The 21,069-nt window shown below is 42.5% G+C and overlaps 1 protein-coding gene across 1 annotated transcript; it reads right to left on the bottom strand.

Annotated features, from left to right (window-relative positions):
• Positions 1–1,901: 1,901 nt before the first annotated feature.
• Positions 1,902–17,066, bottom strand: LOC146613661 (uncharacterized). Its single transcript, XM_085378924.1, has 4 exons — positions 16,940–17,066; positions 5,218–5,279; positions 2,724–2,934; positions 1,902–2,401 (listed from the first exon to the last, which is right to left on the bottom strand). The coding sequence occupies exons 1-4, from the start codon at positions 17,064–17,066 to the stop codon at positions 1,902–1,904; spliced, it is 900 nt and encodes a 299-aa protein (XP_085235050.1).
• Positions 17,067–21,069: the final 4,003 nt, after the last annotated feature.

Below are 21,069 nucleotides of genomic sequence, written 5' to 3'. Positions count from 1 at the left end.
TTAAAGCAGACATCACCAGCTGGCAGCAGACAGGTGGCAGGACAGCAAGTTCCTCTCGCGTCAAAACGAGCATTGCAGTTCGCTTTAGATTCTAGTCCAGCAGGTGGCGCTACAGGATAATTCATCGGCAAATTAAGTTGTGGTGTTAGTTCACACCAGTAACTGTTGCACAGATAACTGGACAGAATAGTCTGAATAATAGGTGTACTAACATGATGTATATTATAAAAAAAACTTTATTCCCTTAGAGGATAATAACATACAAAAATAAAGGAAGCTTTATAATCATCATAATAACAATAATAATAATAATAATAAGGACAGAGCGACATAGTGAGAGTATGAATGAGAACTAAAAATCACCTTCAAGGTCTTGTCGTCTAGATTAGGGATGCACGAGTTCTAAAATTCTGGGTCGGTAACAATTTAACTGATAGCTGGTAAAAAAAAAAAATCAAACAAAGTTATTGCATTGTAAAACATAACTTTCAGTTCATATCTTAGAGCATTTAGTCAGCACAAAATTGCTGGGACTGATAGGACACAAAACATGGCCACTGGTAAGTATGTTACTTGGTCAAAGGCTGATGTCAGTCATCAAGGCTGGGGTTATTCTGAAGACACATCGAGAAACTGTCTGAAGTTGAGTGTTTGGCTCACTGGGATTAGTTGTTCATACAATAACCTCAGTATTTAGTGTTTAAAACAGAGCATCCACCAATGTAACAGCAAAGGAAAACCATAATTGATCCTCTTCACTACACACTGTACATACAATGCAGTATGTATTAAAGTTTAAATGACTATTTCCAGCACAAAGGTGACCACAAACACAGATATCTCACCAGACTCAATTATGTTAGATGCTCTCAAAGTAAACAAAATTCAATATTTATCAGTTCTTCCACATTGTTTCAATGTTGGTCCATTTTTGCCCAATATCTGTTAGTCTGGGATGAAAAGTAAATAAGAATTTGACCTCTTGGATATTGTTTTGCTCAATAGAAAAAAATATCAATAACCAGATTTTAGAAATCCAATCTACTTCTGCCTAGAAGAAACTGTTTAGCCAAAGTTTGACTTTCTGTGCTGGGTAAGTGTGAAAATCAGCATCTGGAAAAGAAAAAAAATGTACTGTATGCGAGCACAAGTAACTGTCGACATGAAAAGTGAATCTTGGCAATAAATAGATATTATCTACAATAGAGTTCATAAAAACAGCTCTCATATGAAGCCATAATAAATAAATAATAATTTATCCAAAATAAATATACTTTACTTTTATACAGTAATACATGAAGATGCATGGCATCCATCTGGCTGAGTTCACCTGAACATAGAGAAGACACAATGTAATGTCCCTGTCTGTGTGCGGGAAGAGAACGAATCTTGTGGAAACACCTGTTCTCACCGAGCATGAATGGTCTGAATGGAAACAAAGCGTCCTTTAACTGTAAATTTTCTTTACATCGCTTGAGCTTCAGCCTTCAGGTCTCGCCCAAATGAAATCAAACACATGAAGAAGGTCTCTGTGTATAATAACCAGGCTTTAGTATCCTGCATTAATTACCGGTTATTCAGTTAAAAAGAATTCACCCTTTAATGAGGGAACAGTATCCAGACTGGGCTTCCCTAATGACCTCCCCCTCAGTCTCTTGATTTTGACCTTGGCCCTTAATGTCCAGCTGCGGCCAGCCCACTTCCTTCTCAGCAGGAAATGTATCAGGGAGGCAAACAAGTGGCCTCTTTTTCTTCTTCTTTTCTGTTTCTGTGTGAGACAGTGCCCCCATATGGCCAAATCCTAAACACGGGGCCTCACACACACACAGACACACACACTATCCAGCCAGAGGCTCTTCAGCTTTATCCATCCTGGGCACTTATCTGTTTGTACTCATCATTCAGCCCATGCACATGCAGCTGGCGGCAGAGAGCGATTGGATGGTTCTCCACGTGGTCTTGGCATCCATGAACGATACTGGCTCGTAGCGGTCGGGGCGGCAGCAGGGGTGGCTGCTGACCTTGCGGGTGGTGCGTCGAGGCAGCGAGCCATTCTCCAGCAGTGCTTTCAGTGCTAGGTCATAGTTTGTTCTTTCGGCCTGGCAGGAGCCTACACAGAACTTAAAAAGGACGATTTCATCCGAATCAAATCCCAGTCCTAGATCCCGAACCCTCATCTCTTTCTTCTCCACACGGCAGTGCCTGCTGCTCTGCTTCGGGTGTCCGTTTCTCCCCTTACCCTTTCTGTTCCTTGTTTCTGTCTCTTCTTCCTTTTCTTTCTTCTTCTTCTTTTTCTTCGATGATCCCTTGGGCTGAGGTTCTGTGGGATCAGAGGAGCGTGGTGATCGTCCTACCCAGCGACTGCTGGGATGGTCATCCACCTCATCCATTACAAAAGGGTCTGAAAGAGAAGGAAAGAAAGGAAATGGTAGGCTGGGAGTGAACACCAGTTTACAGAATTATGAGCAGTGGGGTATATTTCTTAAGTAATCTACAATCTCACGTCTGCATTTTAATATAAAATGACTTCACGTGTAAGTGTATTGTAAGGCCTGAGACACAAAGCAGGCTCAGACTTCTCTCAACCATCTTTCCATTCTAGTACTGCTCAGTAAAGCTTATGTGCTATGACTTATATAGTAAATGGACTGCACATGTATATATAGAGAGAGCTTTTTAGCGTTATCAGTCACTCAAAAACACTTTCCAAAGAGCTTCAGTACCATAAAGAGGGTGCCAAGTAGAGTAAGGGTCACTGTCTTCTTTCTGTTCCTTATCCTCCACCATTTCAGGCAGCGTCACAGGAAGCTGTCTCTCCTCCTGGTTTCCCAGCAGGCCCACAGTGTGGCCTGAGTCTGATCCCACACCAGCACCACCTTTCATATGAGCTCCTTCCACCAGAGGCAGCAAAGCAATGAGCACCCACAGCAGCACCTAAGAAGACAGAGTATGTCAGCTGGTTCTTATTTGATATATATTCTCTTTCAAACACATAAAAAGATTTCCCTAAAATGTGTTATGTATAGTTAATAAAGTCCTCCGCTCTGGTCAGCTGGTTGTTGTGTTTGCAGGGAAAATGTGCCCTCTGGTGGACAAACTATGCAAGGTGAACCCTCATAACATGGTTGAAGGTTCTTCTTCCAGCTGTTATTTACAGTTTAATTTTCATTTGTCAGTCAATATAAATACCGATACCAATAGATTGATAATAATATCAACTTACAGACAATTCGGCTCTAATTGTCAGTACCCTCAGTACCTCTGAAAGTAAACGTCCCACACATTCTCCATAGGGATTTTGAGCCAGAATGTTGAGACTATCCAAAGCAGACCGAAACAATGACTGTGCTCCTGTAAACCACGAATCTGTTTTATCAACCTTATTTCAACAAAAAACATTTTTAATGGTGATGGCGTGGAAAAGAACTACTCTATCCACAATCATAAAAGTGACATCTCTGCTTGTGGAAGCCGCTGTTACCGTGGAAATGTTTAAACCAGGTGTGGAGAACTCCTGCGGGTTTTAGATCTCACCCTGGGTCAACACACCTGAATCAAACGACTAGTTCATTACCAGGCCTCTGGAGAACTTCAAGAAATGTTGAAGAGGTAATGAAGCCATTTAAATCAGCTGTGTTGGATCAAGGACACATCTAAAACCTGCAGGACACTGGCCATTGAGAGCTGGAGTTTCCCCACCCCTGGTTTAAACCGTGTCAACATCAGGTCACGCAAAACTTCAGAAACAGCGTGAGTGGTGATTTTTTTTTAAAAAGGATCAAAACACTGTATAATTTAGATGTGTAGGCTGTACACCATCTATCTTAACCAAATCCCACAGCTTTTCCATTAACATTGAAAATTCTCCTACCCTTCCCTCCCCTCAGGTTAAGAGTTTGGGTGTCATACTTGATAATACGCTTTCATTCCAGTCTCACATTAATTACATAACCCGGTCTGCTTACTTCCACTTACGTAATATTAACCGACTCCGTCCCTTCCTCACTTCCCATGCTGCTACCATCCTTTTCCATAGTCTTATTACGTCCCGTATTGATTACTGTAATTTCCGTCCTATTTGGTCTCCCTAAAAGGTCCCTTCATAAACTCCAACTTCTTCAAAATTCTGCAGCTCGGGTCATAACTAGCTCATATTACTCCAGTTCTTCAGCAGCTTCACTGGTTGCCTGTAGAAGCCAGGATAAATTTTAAAATCTTACTTCTTACATACAAGTGTATCCATAAATCTGCTCCTTCATATTTGTGTGACCTGCTCCATATCACCACTGCTTCCCGCCTTCTCAGATCATCATCTGCTATTCATCTTACTGTTCCACCCTCACACCTTATCACTATGGGGAACAGAGCCTTCAGTCGCTCTGCTCCTCGGCTCTGGAGCTCTCTTCCTCCTGCACTAAGAAATATTGAGCTGGTTGGCATGCATCCATCTATCTATCTATCTATCTATCTATCTATCTATCTATCTATCTATCTATCTATCTATCTATCTATCTATCTATCTATCTATCTATCTATCTATCTATCTATCTATCTATCTATCTATCTATCTATCTATAACAGTTCTTTAATGTAGATTGTATAAGACATATTAAGACATATTAAGGTAAGTAGAGTAGTTCTAAGGCAGCGAGTTTTCAGAGAAGTGTAATTATAAACAAATATCAGTTAACACCAGAGGAATAATTTGCCTAACCACAAAACTCAGCTGACGGGGAGCTTTACAGATATAAAACTGATAAAGATAATAAGATTCTACTCAGAAGAGCTTCTAAAACACACAGGTTTTTAATAAGCCCCTCAAAAGAGCTGCAGCGGCAGCTTTGTCTCAAGCCTGTTTCATCTTCAGTGATATTTAAGTCAAATAACTGTGCTTTATTTCCGCCTTGGATCAAGCTCCGTCCGCTGGCTTATCATTTAGCACCGAAAGCTTCGGTGCTGACAGGGCTTCATGAAAAGCTCATTTCTGAGTCTGGTGGGGATGGATTTCATTAACAATTTATACACACACATAACTCTTCCTCTGGTTTATAGTGGTCTGCACAGTCAAACTGAAAACTTATAAGGTGAGCTTATATGTACAGAGGAGGATTTCATTTAAGTGAGTTTGAAAAAGATGGAGAACAGAAAGGAGGTGAAGAGAAAAACAGGCAGAAGTTGGAGGAGAGGTAAGTATGAGTGTGCTTGCTGCAGACAAACCTTGCCCTTTGCAGAAGTAACGTCTTGTCTATCCGCCCTCCGAATCCTCCATCTGGTCCCACCTGGAAAGAAAGAGAGGGACAGAGGAATTTAAGAACAAGAACAAGGCTTCAACTTTCCTCCTCCTAGAACTCCTTTGAAAAGGATAACATAAACTAAAGGGACAACATGCGGGCGATATGGTGTGTATACATTCACAATTGTCCAGATACTGTAAAAGAAAACAGGCCCATGGGCCCCTGAGCAAGCCGACATGTCACATAAATCACGTCCTCAGTACATGAGGACAATGTTTTGGTTGCTGCTTCAGTAAGAGACTAGTGTATGCTGCCAGTTACTGTGGCTAGTGTTGGCTTGTCTGTTCATACATCCATGCAAACAACCCCAGTCCGGCAACAAAAGCCAGTATCTGCAATTTACTTGTCAAAGGCATTCTTTAGGGTTATTCCTGTGGCAGAGGTACAAGCAGGGGGAACCAGGCATGGCAAGAGCACTTCACGGAGGTCCCAGACAAAAACCACAGAGATGCAGGACAGGTGATAAGAAGTGTCACGGATGCAGATGTTTATATATAGTACGTGCTGTGTGGAGGATTGTGCTGGCTGCGGAGCGCCTGCAACATGAGGTCATCAGGTTAAACTGTGGCCTCCCAAAAGGGGAACTCAAAGAAGATCAGACTATCACAAAGTTGTAGGTGTTTCTTCTTTATATTGCTTTAGTACTTAAGAAAAACATCTTTAAAATGCTCAACAATGCTCAACAAAGGCAGCCGGACACCAAAACAGTGGCTCACACTGCTTGGAAGCTTTAAAGGTAACCAGTTCACAGGTTCACACCTCAGCTGCCACTCTGAAAGTCCAGTGGAGCATCTTGGAATCAATTTCTTTGTCCAAATATTAGACCAGAACCCAAATATATCGTGAGCGTTGATTGAGATTGAGTGTTCATCCTTGATCTCAGAAACAGCCATCAACAACACTGTGTAATCACAAGGTCCATTAGTAGCCATTCTGGAGCGTTTGATCATATTACAGGATCTTCGTCAGCAGGTGCCCATTTATCAAGGAATTGTTTATGTTCAAATTTCAGGAACATTTTGTCCACATTAGATAAATGATGATGAATGGAAAAACAAGGAACTATATTAACCCCCTAAGACCCGAACTCTTCCACGACATGAATTTTTAATTTCTCTTTGATATTTGGGCTTATTGGGACCTGATGAATGTAAAAACAAAGAATTACCAGATTTTTTTTAACCTTATTTTTGTTTTTAAGAAAAATAAGCGCCACATATGAGGATATTTGTTTAAAATTTTGATAGAACAGTAGCAGTATAATGTCCTCGTGAGTGGATATCAGGCCCATGTAGAGACAAATTGAGTATTTTAGTCTAAATAACCCAAAATGTGATGTCCACAGGTCCTAGGAGGTTAATTAGCATAAAAAAATGCAGGTATGATTGATTTTTGATTACATTTCAATTAATATTGAGGTTGGATCGAGATTTCTGTATATTCCAAGGCTAGTGTTAAAAACATGAGGTAATTGGGGTTAGGAATGTGATGTAATCTGGGTTAAAAACATGAGGTAATCAATGTTAAAAAATATGATGTAATCAAGGTTAAAACATGAGGTAATTAAGGTTAAAAGCATGAGATAATCAGGTGATGCTTAGTCTACAAGATGCCAAATCAGGGATTTTTATTTAAAAGCCTAAAGACCAAACTTTCACTTTTCACTTTCATTTAGTCTTTGCCTTCTTTGTCTCTTTTGTATTTCTGCTTAAATTCATTTTTTCGCTTTGTGACTATTTGTAAATGAAATTTCCCCGCTTGCCTGCTAATAAATGAATTACTTCAGCGATGTATGCTTGACTTGTTTAAATGTGACACGAACATGTTTTTTTCTGAAACAGCACTCTGCCCACAATTACCTCCAACATCTTTGAAACCACATCTATCATCTCTGAGAGGCTTTGTGTAACTTTGGCACTGAACTACATACAGCAACACTGCACGCCCACTGTAGCGTATTCCAGCGTGTACCGTTCACGTCTCTATAGATCTCGCCGATATGCAGCGCACCATGTTTATTTAACAGTCACAAAGAAGTTCTGTCTGTGCAGTGAGATGGAAGACTGACAAAAGGTTATGGATCACAGGTCCTGATAAGACCTGTTGGTGCATTTATGCAATCCTGCTTGTTCCAGCTGTGGTGATCCAGTCCAGGCAAAGTGAGGTTACACACACTGAGGGTTGGGCGAGGGAACAAGAGGACATTGAGAGACAAACTGATCGTAACTCAGCCAGAAAAACAGACGCCGCCGCTGCGACATAAAGCCAAAGCGTTCCAACTCCTGGGCTCTGTATCTCCGACTGTCTCTGAGCTGATTTAGAAACTAACAGCAGTGTGAAGTGGGACACGGGGCTGCAGATCCTCACCGAGTCTCTGGAGAGGTGCCATTCTCAACCCCTAATGCCACAGCTGGGAGTGTTTAGCCCTTTTTAGATCAATGAGCTGGGAGTCTACATGGGCCTGTCTGCTGGTTCATTTCACGCCGGCTCTGTGGAGCTGTTTACAGCCCGACGCCTCCAGGCTTTTCAGAGATGGGTGGAGGAGTTGAGGGGTGGAGAGAGGGGGAAATAAAAAAGAGCACACCACTGAAGGTCCTGAAGAGCTGCAGACTGACACAAGCTTGCTGATATATACAGTATATGTGTGTGTGTGTTTAGACAGCTAAGCATATGTTTCTTCCTTGTTTGGCTGATTAAAGGCTTTGGTTTGTCCATCAGCCTGCATGTCTGCAGCAAAGAGTTCTTGTCACCTTCCATTTACGTTGTTGCTCCTCGGCGGTGCGGTTGTTGTTCACAGTTAGTTAAGTGGGCAACCTCTCCAAAAGCGAGAGCAACCCATGAAGACAGAGCCAGTTAATACTCGCGGAGCTTACAGGACTGGAGTGCATAGCTACTCCAAATGGTGTTTAAGTGCTTGCACAGGGTGGATGCGGACTGTGTTCTGGGAATATTTATTTAAGATATAAGAAAAGACACCAGCTTCTAGAAAAGAGGACCCAAGTGTAAAACTAACATCAGTTAACTGGACAGAATGCATGCTGAACTGAAGCAGGGAATAATTTGGGATAATTTGGGCCTTCATCTTACGAGCATCAAAACATACAAACCACAAAAGTGATGCAACACAGAAACATGCTTTTCTATTATATAAGAGTGCAATATGGGATTCATTTAGGGGAACACAGCATCTAAATTTTGTTTTTAAAAAAAGCAACTGTATACGCTTAGTCAGTAAAATGTCTCTCTTTAGATTTCACTTTTCTGTCTGAAAGATAAAAGTTAATATAATATATATTATAAGATAATAAAACCCAAAGAATCATTTAGGCCCTCCTTCATCCTCATTTAAACATATTGTGCAGAATCTGCTGTTCTACTTGCTGAGTCATAATCGGCCTCATTAGTGACATACCTCACACATCTGTCACACATTTGTCTCAAACACTCTTTTTTCCCTGAACTTTTCTGCAGCTATACTGTACATTTGTAAGGCCGTATAAATATTACATTGATTTCCCGTCTATTACTCACCAAGATGTTTTTCTGATCAGTGATCTGTGGGTTCACTGTATACTATTACAGACCTGAGCGTTACTCACAGAGCCTCCATAAACCTCTCACTATTGTGAAGAAAGAAAAAAGCTCCAAGCTCTCTGGTGTTTAGTCTCCCCACAAAACCCAAACGCCGATAATAACTTCCTATTAGAGTCGCTCTCTCTTCTGCTGTGTGAACGCCGGTAAAATGTTCTGACCTCCAGCTTTAACCTGTCACTACCACGGTGCCTGATTGCAGGAGCGAGGAGAAAAACAAGAGTACAGTAAATCACCGCTGGCTCAATAAAAGACACCTGTAAGAGGAGAAAGAGGCTGAACACCAGGAGAGCCGCCTGATCACTACCAGACACCAAGAAATCTGGGGAGGTCCCCTCGAAAAGGTAGCATAATATCAGCTTGTGCCCCAAAGCTCCACAGATATATGCATCTAACCAGCGTGAACTTTACTTTAATCTTGCTTGTAACATGCTGTTGACAGGATTTTCAGGGTTTTTTTTTTCATTAATCTGCACAAAACAAAACACTCCAGGGCGTTAAACAGTAAAAACTTGTGTCTTCTGGGACAAATTTGTAATTTGGGGCTACGGCTTAAACTCAGACATTAACGTGCCATTCTCCTGACTCTCACCCTCTACCCTTTGTTTCTCATTTTCACCCTTCTTATTAAAAGTTCACGCACATTAAATGTATTTTGCTCTTGATAAGTGTCCTTTCTTCCCCTTTACGACTAAACCAATTTCACTCTTCAGCGGTTAACGACAGCATGTTTAAACTATGTGAGGGGGCCATGAAGTCAAAAGGAGAAAAGGCTAGGAGGAGGAGGAAGAGGAGGAGGAGCGATAAGGAGAATGAGATTATAATGAACAAACGAGTAAGGAGAATTAAAAATAGACAATGGGTTACTTTCCAGGGGAAAGAAAAATGAGAAAAAGATAATTGAACCACTGAATGGGAGAGGTCTGAAAGCAAAGATAAGCGCGAACACAAGGAAGGCAAGGGAATGACAAAATGAGAGTGCAGAAAGGGAGCGCAGACTGAAGCCCGGTCAGCCTGTAATCCCATAATCCCTGGCAGGCAGGCAGGATGTAATTGCTCGTTAGTGCCAGTTTCCACTCCTTGGCCTGTCACTGCTGGAAAACCACAGAACGGCGCTAAAATGAGAAACAGATAGCAGGTCCCATGCCTCGGTTCAGATAGGTCCCCCCGAAACACACACATGTGTGCACGTACAGTCTCTCCGCCTGTTGGTCTTTTCTTGTAATCCTTTCCCTGCCACAGAAACACGAACTATTTTTGTTAAATTTTCACAGTTCCCACACACGCACACATACTTGAGGCCACACAGAGGAGGCCGGGATAATCAGAGGTGTGGACACCGCAGTGCCTGGAAGAGGATGGTGAGGAGTGAATCCGTATGACCTCACCACATGTCTTCATCTTTATAACTGAGCGACAACATCTGAGCCCGTAGGTGTCTGACAGTCTTTCACACAGGTAACAGCTTTCAGATATGGGCGGCACAGTGGTTTAGCACCGCCACTTCACAGCTAGAAGATCCTGGGTTTGAATCTGCAGGTTGGAGTTTGTATGTTCTCCCTGTGCCTGCTTCCTCCAGCATCTTTTGGGTTAATTTATGATTCTAAATTGGCTGCATGTGTGACTGCGAGTGTGAATGTTTGTCTCTCCGTGGTAGCCCTTCAGCAGACGGGCAACCTGTACCAGGGTGTACTCTGCATTACATAGGTTCCAGCTCTCTGCAACCCTGAGCTGGACAAACAGAAGAAAATGGACGGTTTAGAGTCTATTGTTATTTAATGAAATGATTTGATATACTTAAAAAGAGTAGCCTTTGGTGTATGTATGATTTCTGCAGCCCCAGCGACCAATCGGCTGCTATAGACAGTTTCTAATTTCAGTCCACCAGTAATTTTCTTTGATAGTTGATAGGCCTGCTTCCTACATTCATCACGTGGACAGAAGTCTTATCACATTATGTGTAAACAGGCAGCTGTTTGCTTACATATTTGCCACATGAACTTAAGAGATACTGCTAGAATGAGCTTTAATCTGGATCGAAAAGTAAAGAACGGAAAAGAAAATGCTTTACTCGAGCAGTTAAACACCACAACCTGGACCTCATTAGACATACCTATTGGAGTTAAACTTATTGGCTGCCTAATAGTAAACCTGAGTGATAAGTGATTTACTTCACTGACCCTGCAGCTTTCTCTGAGGCGAGGAAACTCCAGAGGAAAAAAAAGTGTTTAATGGTTTCTTGGTGGGATAAGTGGGATGAAGCACTTTTCATGGGGAGCAATGTGTTTGAAGTGGAACAGTTCTAGATTAACGCCCTCACACATTTAGGGTCAGGTTGCCAGAAAGAGTTATGGCAGACTGTCAAAGTGCTGGGATCATTGGGTCACAACAAGCACGGTAAAATGCATTTTTCTGCGGGTCATAAAAGTGTCATCCATGACCAGCGCGCTCACCTTGAGCGGCAGCCCTGATGGCTTTATTGCAACTGAGTTAGAGAGAGAGAGAGAACGCTGTCGTCGTTTGAATGGCCAAAGCCACCTGACTCCACGAATGGAAACATGTTCTCAATGAAGCAGAAAGCTGAGGCTGTAACAGAGCCAACGGAGAGGAAATGATCAGACGTATTGTATGACTAAGCAAGTAAAAATGTAAAGTGACCACATTGCAGCGGTGTGAAATTTCAGAAATGCAAATCAGACTCTTCCATTTGTTTTTACATGTCTTGCATGCCTTACTAATTACACCTTCTTTGAGAAATTCGTCATACAATGGGCGTTTGATGTTTCTGTTGATTGTATGTTTGCATAAATCTGTCAGTTACATTTCATTATGAGGGAAAAAAATACATTGATTTTTTAAACTGGTTTAAAGCCTCCAAGAGCCAGAAGTATAGTAATACCTACTGAGGTGTTAGGAAAAAAAACAACAACAAAAAAAAAACCCCAATAATTTTATTATGTATCATCAGTGTTTGCAGATATCTGTATGTGCTGCAAAAAGGCTCTGAGATATGAGGTTTTGATCCATTATCATCTGCTGCTGCACATGTCCCAGTCTATGAATTATGGCGAATGTTGTCACATCCTACACTACTCAATATTTTTGTAGTGAAAAGGGATCAGACGTCAGCATGTGATGTGTAAAGGGTTCATTCGCAGTGACAAACCTTCAGAAAATGATCTGAAGGCTCGATAGTTCAGCTAAGCAACAGAGAGGTTATTTTAGCTTTTTTAAGCTAACTGCACTCAAAAAAGCTTTTCATTTGCAAGTGGCGGGAACATGTCCAGCATTCACTCTTACTTTAGTTCAGTTTTGTTCTCATCATCTGAAGGAAATGTCTGCTACTTTAGAAGAAACTGTTTCAATGAATTCACCCTCTAGTTGCTAACTTTGCAGGACACAAACACAACTGAATCAATGCTAATGTTTCTCCAAATCTGTTGAGTATCGGGGCAACTGCTTTGTCGTTCACACAACTGGTTTCCCAGTCAGCCCAAAATAATCAATAATAGAGTAATTCAAAATCTATGTGATTTTTTCTGATAGCTTGTGTTTGACACTGCTTGTATCTGTTGCTAAATTTTAGATGTTAAAGTGGCGAATACCTTGCTAAAATTAGCAGGAGAGCTAGAAAAACACAAGCTTTCAGTAGGTTTCCGGTATAATGAGCATATAAACCTTCTAGATTTTTCCACATCAGCTGGAATTTAGTACCACCGCCTCTAGACAAGATTAAGTGTGCAGGGTCACTGGAAAGTTTAGCTATAGTGTAGTTATCGCTAATTATCCACACAGAATCCCACAATGCATCAGACCTGTAAGCGTCTCGTGACCCGATCAGGTAAATTAGACGGGACACCACCTTTCTCTGCGCACCGCCTGCTTTCCCATGAGTTAAAGACAGCAACAGCTGATGCGACACATCTGTGTCCTCACCGTCTCGCTTCCCTTCACTTTGCTTCTCACTAAAGCTGCTTCCCAGTGTCCCTGACCCTAATAACCCAAATTCCTGCCTGATTAAGTTGGTTTTAAAAGGAAGCCACACAGAGAGCCGTTGGTTGAGCCTCACCTTAAATGGGAACACATTTTAGCTATGCTGGAGCGATGATCGGAGGATAGGATTTCACTTTCCGGTGTTTGTGAGGACGGCAGCGCTTAAAAGGCCGCAGAAAGGACAGCGGGGGAGAACACAGAGGGATGGACAGGAATAGATAGAAAACACACATGCACACGCACACATGCATTTGTCATAAACTCCCCCCCCCCCCCGCCAAAACACTGTAAAGCTTATATTTCCAGGAAAAACTGGCAGTGCAAATCACACACAAATGCTCACACCCACACTGAAATTTCTTCTCCCATAATCCCCCCCCCCTCCTGCACCCTTGCAACCTTTTCTTGTTCCAATCTCATGTTGTTATTTCTTCAAATTAAGCCCACACTGTGCCTGAGAATAGCTCTCAGAGAAGTGGTTATAAGTGACACACACTCCCTCTCTTTCTCTCTCTCTCTCACACATACACACGCATGTGCGCGCGCACACACACACGCACACACACACTATTAGTGTGACTTGGGTCTGGTTGAACCAGCGCTCTCCAAAGTGTTTCCGTGTCACCCTCTCCCACCCCAGACAGGCTGGCTCTAATGACCTGGCCTGATAGTTCAAAGCGGCCCTCAGACGCTATGATTAATGAATCTGACCTGCTAATTTCAGAAGAATACAGCTTATTGTATCAAAAAGCGCTCTCAGAGACACAAACATGGCGCTGGGCTAGTTAACATTCTTCAGTATTCAGAGAAAAAGTTGTTTTAAGAGGAAGATTTTACGATAAGCACAAAGGTTAAGCTTTATGTTTCATCAGCGGCTCCAAACATATTAACTTTTGCTTTGTTCTAAATAATTTAAAGTGTTTGAACTTAAAAAAAAAGCCAAAGTGCTCGACAACAAGAAAACAATCCAAGATCACAGAAAGGAGTAATTCCCCCTGTGTAGTTACACGAGATTGTCCAGCGCTACAAAAGCAGGGACACAGAAAACAGAAGTAGCATGGGAAGCATTTGTCTGAAGGAATACATCTAACAAATTGAAATTCCTTTATGTCAGATCATGCCTCCTTCAATTTGCCCTGAAGGAATCACTGTGGTTCGCTGCGTACTCTAAACACTTCCAGATTGAAGTTGCCCTGTGGCACCTCACGTTGCATAATCAATCTCTCTCCCTGCGCTCTCTCCATTAGTGCTGGGACAAAACAGCCAGAGTAACGTTACACACACCGAAGCAGAGGCGCAGACGAAGACAAGCCTCCCTGCGCAGAGCACGCATCCATCTTTTACTGACGGGTGTCCATTAATCTGGAAAGATTGTGGTCTGGTGTATTGCTTGAATGTTGCACTGCATCAGTATTGCTGTGAAATGAATCATATGCTTTAATCTGAAGTCAGTCAGATTAATGTGCTCAGTGAACAATGAGTAGGTTTCACTGTTTGTGATGGAAATCAGCTTTTCTATTCTTAAAAGCACAAGGCTTTATCTGCTTTTTAATCTCTCGTGTTGTCAATATGACTAATCCAGGAAATATACAGCCACACATTATCAGACGATTAGGCATAAAAGGTATTTGGTCACACTTTAATTACTTTGCGATCACGTTTCTTTTTAAATTCCCACGACAGACGTACAACGTGAGTTCTTATTTGGAGACACTTTTTAACCTTCGACTTGAAGGCATACAAAAAATTCGGATCATCTGATAGGTCAGTGGCTTGGTGAGTAAACTTTACTGATTAATTATTAATATTATCATTCTGTTAATTTTCACCAATTCGATCATTAATTTGATAACAAACAGTGTTACGTCATCCTCATGATGCCATTCTGAAGGTTAAACAAGAGTTCAGTTTTCTATCAGTCGTTCTAATCTGAGCAGCTCGATTTAAAGCACACATGCTGTAATGAAAGATTTATTTTCAAACAAAATGAACCTATGAGAAGCAGGATGTTCAGAATAACCTCTGTGCTCTGATGGATGCTGTTCTAATGATCAATATTTAGTAAATATTATTTATTTGTACTGAATTGTCGAGTTCTCATCTGCTTTAAAGTTAACAGGTTTTGCCTGGTGAGACAGATGTGTGATGTTAAAATTGTCAATATGATCAGTTTATAAGATTTATGGTTACTTTGTTTAAAGTCCCCCCGTAAAACAACTCTGCTCCAAACTTTGTGGGACTTTTTGTTTTTGTTTTAAACCTCCAGAAGTGACTGAATGTTCCCCCTACCTTCCGCTGTTTTCCTCACTTCATTCCACTTGATTGTCAGCAGAAGCAGAGGTTATGTTTTTTTTGGCAAATCTGAGAGATGCAATCTTGCTTTAAAGGAAAAAAAAAGATATGAGTGTTTTTATCCTCAATATGTCCCAGAATATTAAATTAAACACACCGCGTAATAACTGAGGTATCAGGCCCTGCGGATGAAGGCTTAGTGAGTAATAAAACCAGAGGGGAAGACAAATAGTGTCACAGCGGATCCAAGTCTATCAACGAGGATGCTCCTCTGCGACCCCGGCTGGCGTCAGATTAAGAAAGAGTTAACACCGTAACACCAACAAACGGCACGCTAACTCTTGCAAAGCCACATGCCAGTTAAAACAAGCCAGACCACACATCAGCAGGCTGCTGGAAAAGAGAGCATGCCGGCCGGCTGTACCTGACCCTCAGCGGGGCCACTGACCCCCATGACCTTTGACTGGAGGAAGTGAAAGCTGTGGCAGCGTGACGGGCGAGTGTGAGATGCCTGAAGCCGAGGCCATACCCTCAGGTTCCTCCTGAGAACAAACTGGAGATTTTGAAACAATCCAGAGTAAAGTAAAAACAAGGCCGCTTCAATGGCATGACAAGTTTTCACAGCCTTTACAGAAATTCAGCGGGCGACGCCTGCTGGGGACGTGCGACAAGTCTCAGGTGATGCCAAAGCGCCTGGACACACAGAGATTCATCGAGAAAAATCGAGAAAACACTGCTGACTCTCTCAGTGGCTCTGAACATCAGAGGCCTGCCTCCCTCCAAATGGGCCTCATGTGTGAGTGTGTGTGAGAGAGACATTGTATGTATATGACTGTGTGAGTCACAGGGTCATTGAGTCAGAGTGTAAGCATGAAAGTTCATGTACAAATGTGTGAGTCAGTTAGCCATAATCACGTTTTTGAGCAGACAAATCTTGACATTTCAGGAGGGAAATCACCGGATGCTGAAAGTCTGAATGCAAGGAACGAGAAGAATACAGATTAAAGTTGAAATAGATCCCGAAACAGTAACAGAGCGGTAAAGCCAGAGTGATCAACACAAAATACCCTGAATGTCACAACACCTGAAGCTTAAAGACTTCATCTGGCCATGATCCCCTCAAAGCCTCTGGAAAGGAGGAGAACACACGCAGCTGTAAGTCTCTCTCTCTCTCTCTGTTTCTCTCTCTGTATGTGTGTAATCGGCACTTTGATATTTAGATTTGCAGCCCACCACAGAAGGGATCACACTGGAGGACTTCTGACTGCCACTGTCCTCTCTTTGAGAATACACACACACCTATAAAACCACAGTACCTTTGATTTATATTTTTCCGCAGTTCCGAGGCCCCCCTTCCCCTTCTGGCACCTTGTAAACACTTCTGACTATAACTCATATAACTTAACTTTATAAACACCACAGGAACAAACACATCCACTACCCTCCTACGAGACTGCGTTTCATTAATGCCCTCCCAATAAACAGTGAATGAAGCCCAGCTCTGAATCCAGGTCACAGTGATCCTAAGAGTCAGAGGAGTCCAAAGCAGCTGGCAGGTGCGTGCGGGGAGGTTTGAGAGCGGCTGAAGTGAAAGCAAATCAAACATCAAACGATCATTTCAGTGTTGTCACAGCAAACACGAAGACAAGAGGCCCCAGTCTGCTTTTACAGCAAGCATAAAGATATTAGCACCATCACTCTAAACCGCTGTGACAAAGTCTTAAATCACTTCTCGAGCAACTTTGCACGGACCCTGAATGGCGCCTTACCAGCTGTCCTGCGCGCGTCCTGCTCCGCACCGCAGAGGACAGGGAAGCCGCTTCTTCTTCTTCTCCTTCTTCCGCGCTGGGTGCAGCAGCTCATGTTTTTGGCAATCCATACGCTACGATGCGTCATGTTTTGTAACGTGCTGTCACGGCTTGCAAATGTTCAGAGCAGACCGTCTGCTCCGGTGCTGAAGCAGACATAAAGAATCCATCTAAAAACGTCTCAGCTTCAAGGCAAGAAGCGCCTCCTCCTCCTCCTTTATGTGGGGCCAAAAATGCTTTTTTTTCTATGGCCGGAGTCCTTCTTGTAGAGCCTCAGCACCCTGAACAAGAACAGAGACAGTGGATGGTAAATACACAGTAATAACCAGTGAGTTAAGTTAGTTCATTGTGTTTTATATGGCTCTCAAGTCTGACTGAACTATGAATTAAATATAACCAAAGGATGGGGCAGTTTCCCATCTTTTTGTTACCATTATTTTGTTACTCTGTATTATTTGTGATGAAAAAAAATCAACATTTTTTAAACTTCAAGATATTTGTTTCTACAAGCCCTCTCAAAAATATCTGAAGCTGTCTAAAGGAAACGATATTCTGGTCTGAAATACGAGACCGAATGACTTGTCAAGAAAGACATTTTGCAGGCGGTTACATCTACCCAGGACGAAGAAAATAAAACTCTACAGCTAACTGGTGTTGGCAGGTTACTGCCTATATAAAATCTAATTAGCGGGGAGTTTGTTTGCGGTGACACAAACAATTCAACACGGAGAAAGAGAAAGCGAGGAGAGTCGGTCAAACAGTCAGAAGTGCAAGAAATGTTTGCCCTCAATCTGCTTCTTGTACTACGTCTCCGCTGACACGTCAAACCAGCGTTTAATGAAAAGAAGCCAGTTTTTCCAGGCATGACTCTCCGCTTCTTACCTCTAGTAACCTGTTCGGTCTTGTCTCCAAACAGCTCTTATGGTTAATGACTAAATAAGTTTTCAAAGCACGATTTGCGTCTCTTTTACGACAAAACGTCCGGGAATAGACTGTGCGGTCACGGTTTGGTTAAAAAAATCACATGGAAAGCCCTTTTGTCTTCTTTTTGTGGATCTGTTGGCTTGATTGATTTGATTTGATTTGAAATTTGAAGTTAAAACGGAGAAAACCTCTCCTCTGTCGGTCAAAATAAAAAGAAAAAAGTCCATGCGTCACGCATTTACGCAGCGTCTCCAAAAAGCGCATATCTTGTTTTTTTCTCTTGGTAAAAGCTACTCTGGACTCAGGTATCCATTTATCAGAGCTGTGTCCTCTCCACAAATGTACTACGCGGCTACTTTACAATGTCTACAATAGGCTGCTGGACTGGAGGCTATGCGTAAAAACAGCGCGCCGCTCCCCCTGTCAGAGACTTTGTGAAACTGGAGCGCAGTGGCGGCTGCACAAAGTGCTCTGAGTTTTGTTCCTCATCTGCATGGCTCAGATGTCTTTTTGTTCCTGCGCTGGGAGCAGGGAGGGAGGGAGGGAGAGTGGGGGAGACTGTCATATGGGATGGACACGGAGCGTTTCTAGAAAACTGTTCCAGTGGAAGATTCTTGGCCTTCATTGTTTACACACCGGGACTGATAAATGTCGAGAATTTCAGTATATCCCACGTGAATGCGCACACTGAGACATGCATAGGTGAGTTGTGATCCATTTGGGACCCCAAATGACGGTCGGCCCGAAAGACTTTGGCCCTGCACTATTTCTGCATCCCTTGTTGGGTCCTTTCCCTGACCCTTTGTGCCTCTGTAGTCTTCTGTCATCTTTCCATGCACACATGCACCCACGGGACGTCATTATGTACACACACTCACTCATGCCCTCAGATGTTAAATGTCCTACCCTGGCCTGGGCTTGTTATTTGAAGGATGGGCATGTGACAGTCCCCAGACCCCTGATCACTGCAATCCAAATCAAGCACCTTTCCCACTCCTTCTCCATCCTATAGGGTTTATCCCATTCTTCTCTGTTACCCCACTCCACCCACCCACCCACATTCACACGAAAAGGCCCTCAAGCAGAGGCACTCCCTGCAGGGCAAACACTGAGGCCCGCTGAGCACAAAGACTGGGTAAATAGCTGTCCTCTGCAGGCCCACTCTGCTGAGGCAGAGACAAATGCAGGGAGGTTCCCTGGTCTATGCCAAAGTACTATTACCGCAATTGTCGGGCTATAAGCCGCTACTTTTTGCACAAGCTTTGAACCCTGCGGCTTTTAGTCAGGTGCGGCTTTTCTATGGATTGTCCATGAGCGGATTTGTTTTGTTTGTTCCGCTGTTGTACGGCACTACGTTGCCTGGCGGAAGGATCGGAGTTCAAGAGTGGTATGTTAGTCACATGTCCATCCGCCAGGCAACGTAGTGCCGTACGAAGTAGCGCGAAAAACAAACTTCAAAGTAGCGCTACGCGTTCCGCTGGAGGCGTGGATGATGAGCGGCGATAAACTTGCAAAAAGCAAGTTATGCCCAACTCCACCACTGGATTCTGACAGCGTGGGAAAGTGTGAAAACATCCACGATCACCAACGGATTTCGAAGGGCTGGACTGCTGCCTGATGGAGAGGAGGCTCTTCAGAAGGTGTTCGACTCTGACACTGACAATGAGGATTTCTTTGGTTTTGAAAGTGACAACGAAAGAAAGGAGCTGAGAGTGGATGATGAAGCCACCCTGAGCCTGTTCGTTTCCGACACTGGAGGAGAGGACTTTGGTGGTTTTAGTGCGCAGGAAGAAGAGAAAGATGGTGGTGAATGACTGACTTTTCTTCTTGGTAGTCTGAATCTATTTTTCTGGTGTGCTGTAGGTTATTGTTATGTACTACATTTGTTACTCATTTATGAAGCACAGTACATGTTTTGTACTTGTAATTACCGCTACTTGTACACATACCCTAAAAGGTTATGCAAATATGTACCCATAACTTGTTTTTCAAAATATTAATAAAAGTGGTGTGTCTCCAAACAGCCATCTCTTTCCTGACAATTCGATTTGTGCATATTCTCTTACATATGATAAGTCAACATTGAAACACCTGCGGCTTTTAGTCAGGTGCGGCTAATGTATGTACAAAACAGGATTTTCCCCTGCTTTTAGCTTGTGCGGCTAATATTCAGGTGCGCTCTGTAGTCCGGGAAATACGGTAATAGTAGCAACCAACAAGGCAACAAAGCGCACAGCTGAGGTGCCTGACATGCAGGAATGTACCATCAGATAAGAAAGATGAGCTCAGCAACAACAGGAGAAAAGGTAGACCCGCCAGGATCATAAAATTCTGGAATATTTGGGACTTAGTGATGAATCAAAGATGTCAAAACAAGTGTTTAGAGATGTCAAAACTGAACTTTGTTTGATTCCTTCAATATGCCTGAAGCAGTTTTCACACATATCATCTCTATCTGCCAAATTATGTAAGTTTCCCTCCTTGGTAGAGCCAGGCACCACTTCAAATGAGGCCGCAAGCAGGTGGCAGTTTGAGCAGAGGGCACGACAAATCCAAGTGTGTCTAACGAGTGTGTCCACATCATCCATCATTGTGAGCTATGGCGATGAACTTGTTCAGTATTGTTAAAGGGAATTACAGCATGACACTGTTTGTACACCTATAGTTAAACCCCATGCAAGCAAAACACACACATTTCCAGGCCATACAAACACAAACACACACGCAGGCACTGAATTACTGCAAAAAGTGATTGCATGTATTTGAACTACCGCAAATGGCTTGTTGACCTATAATTTCAAGCCATTTTGAGCAAGAAAGATCATTCCGATTACAAGGTAACAGCTGGAATAAATATTTGGCGACATCAATTTCATATACCCTTTATTTATGCAGGTAAAATAAGTGTCATTGACATTAAAATGTCTTTTTTTAAGAGAGATCTGGCCGAGAGGGAAGCAGAAATTGCAACTAACAGTTCTATCGAGGTATTGGACTGGATTGATTGTAATGTAGGTTATAGAGATACTTGCAAAACAGGTCATTTCTTTATTTTATATATAATCCCTTCTTAATTCCTGTTGACTGCAGTCTACTTAGCAATATAAGCAAAGGTATTACACATAGAAAACACAGAGAAGCATTGGAAATCACTTTTTGGGAGACAG

The sequence above is a fragment of the Diplotaxodon limnothrissa genome, linkage group LG18 (assembly GCF_057381915.1).
Source record: "Diplotaxodon limnothrissa isolate DT_005_m linkage group LG18, D_limnothrissa_male_GT1.1, whole genome shotgun sequence".
NCBI classification, from domain to species: domain Eukaryota; kingdom Metazoa; phylum Chordata; class Actinopteri; order Cichliformes; family Cichlidae; genus Diplotaxodon; species Diplotaxodon limnothrissa.
This window is presented reverse-complemented; position numbering and strand designations above follow the sequence as displayed.